The sequence below is a fragment of the Octopus bimaculoides genome, chromosome 1 (assembly GCF_001194135.2).
Source record: "Octopus bimaculoides isolate UCB-OBI-ISO-001 chromosome 1, ASM119413v2, whole genome shotgun sequence".
In the NCBI taxonomy this organism is placed as follows: Eukaryota; Metazoa; Mollusca; class Cephalopoda; order Octopoda; family Octopodidae; genus Octopus; species Octopus bimaculoides.
The window spans coordinates 4,329,490-4,331,250 of NC_068981.1; the positions used below are offsets into that span (position 1 = coordinate 4,329,490).

The following is a 1,761-nucleotide window of genomic DNA, read 5'->3' on the forward strand; positions in this document are numbered from 1 at the left end:
ACAGAGAACACCACTGGAAAATACAAAAACTAAAAGAAGCAGCACATATGCTAGGACACAACAACCTCCTAAGCATACCGAGTGCAGATATGAGTAGAATATGGGAACCGGTATTGAGGAAGGATAGAAAAATAATAGATTTATAAGCCCTAAAATTCACTCCATAATTGCCCACGGGCATATGGCGTAGTGGTTAAGAGTGCGGGCTACTAACCCCAAGGTTCCGAGTTCGATTCACGGCAGCGACCTGATTAATAATAGTAATAATAATAATAATATAATAATAGTAACATCGTTTGGAATGAGAACCCAGGTTCGAAATTTCCTCAAGACACCTGACAAAGGCTAGAGGGTATATCAGCCGAAACGTTGTGTTAACAGAAAATGGTGTGTCCGTTGAAAATGATATGTTGACTCTGAGTCTCACCCAGAAACCTCAAGAGACAACATTCGTAGGAAATGGGCAGTCCCCAGGGGCACTATTTTGTGAACAACTTCTTTTTCTTCTTCTTCTTCTTCTTCTTCTTCTTCTCCCTTTTATTCTTCCTCTTCTTCTTCTTCTTCTTCTTCTTCTTCTTCTTCTTCTTCTTCTTCCCTTTTCTTCTTCTTCTTCTCATTATTATTATTATTGTTAATTTACAGATTGACAGTGGAGGTGTTTATGGTGAATCAGAAAAGAAGTTTATGTTCAGTAATGTAATTGTTGGCAAAAAAGCAAAAGCTCGGTTTAAGATAATTAATACCAGTAAGGTTTGTAAATGGTTTCTGTCTGTGTGTCTATTACTGTGACAATATGCCCACCATTATGTTTCTATATATATATGTATACATACTACTGTAACGGCATACACACCAGTGTTTATATATGCCTACTACAGTGACAATATACATATTGTAATGCTTTTATATATATGTGTGTGTATATATGTATGTATATCATGGTATTGACCAAATTATTGGATGTTGTTATACATCACTGGCCACAGTGCGCTTTGCATTGTTTTAGCTTTCGAATGACACCGCCTCATTGTTGAGCGGCCAAGAGATATAAATGACATCAAAAATAACAACACAGCGAAGTCGTTAGGTTTCAATGATCTTAGTATCACTAATTAATTACTTAGATTAATTACAAATCATACACAAAAAAAAATTCAAAAACAAAATCAACAAAAGAAGGCAATTATGAATTATGAATTTATCTCATGATATCAGAATGACATAATATAGAATAAACTTATAAATATTACAGCTTTACGGTATGTATATTGTCAATTAATTAATTAGTAATACTAAGATCATTGAAACCTAATGACTTCATTGTGTTGTTATTTTTAATGTCATTTATATCTCTTGGCTGCTCAACAAACATTTCAAAAGGTTTAAAAGCCGCTGTGGTTCTGTTGTTGGCCATGTCTCCTATTCTCTGTGGCCTGGCCATGGAGCCACATGTCTCCTACTTCACTGCAGCCTGTCCATGGAGCCACATGTCTCCTACTTCACTGCAGCTCAGCCATAAAATAACACTACACTGATCTTCATCACTAAACACTGCCACATTATAGGTGCAGATGTGGCTGTTAATTCCCAACCGCATGGTTCTAGGTTCAGTTCCATTGCACCTTGGGCAAATGTCTTCTGCAATAGCCTTTGCTCACCAGAGCCTTATGAATTGATTTGGTAGATGGAAACTGAAAGAAGCCCATTGTATGTGTGTGTGTGTGTGTGTGTGTGTGTGTGTGTGTGTGTGTGTGTGTGTGT

General features: G+C 36.7%; 1 protein-coding gene across 1 annotated transcript in view; it reads left to right on the forward strand.

Annotated features, from left to right (window-relative positions):
- LOC106880950 (hydrocephalus-inducing protein) overlaps positions 1 to 1,761 on the forward strand; it is a gene marked incomplete at its 3' end in the record, with an annotated part of 180,276 nt that overhangs the window by 124,495 nt on the left and 54,020 nt on the right. Inside the window, exon 59 of the mRNA XM_052974127.1 lies at positions 643 to 750. Within this exon, the coding sequence (XP_052830087.1) occupies positions 643 to 750 (108 nt within the window). The remainder of the gene's footprint in view (positions 1 to 642; positions 751 to 1,761) is intronic.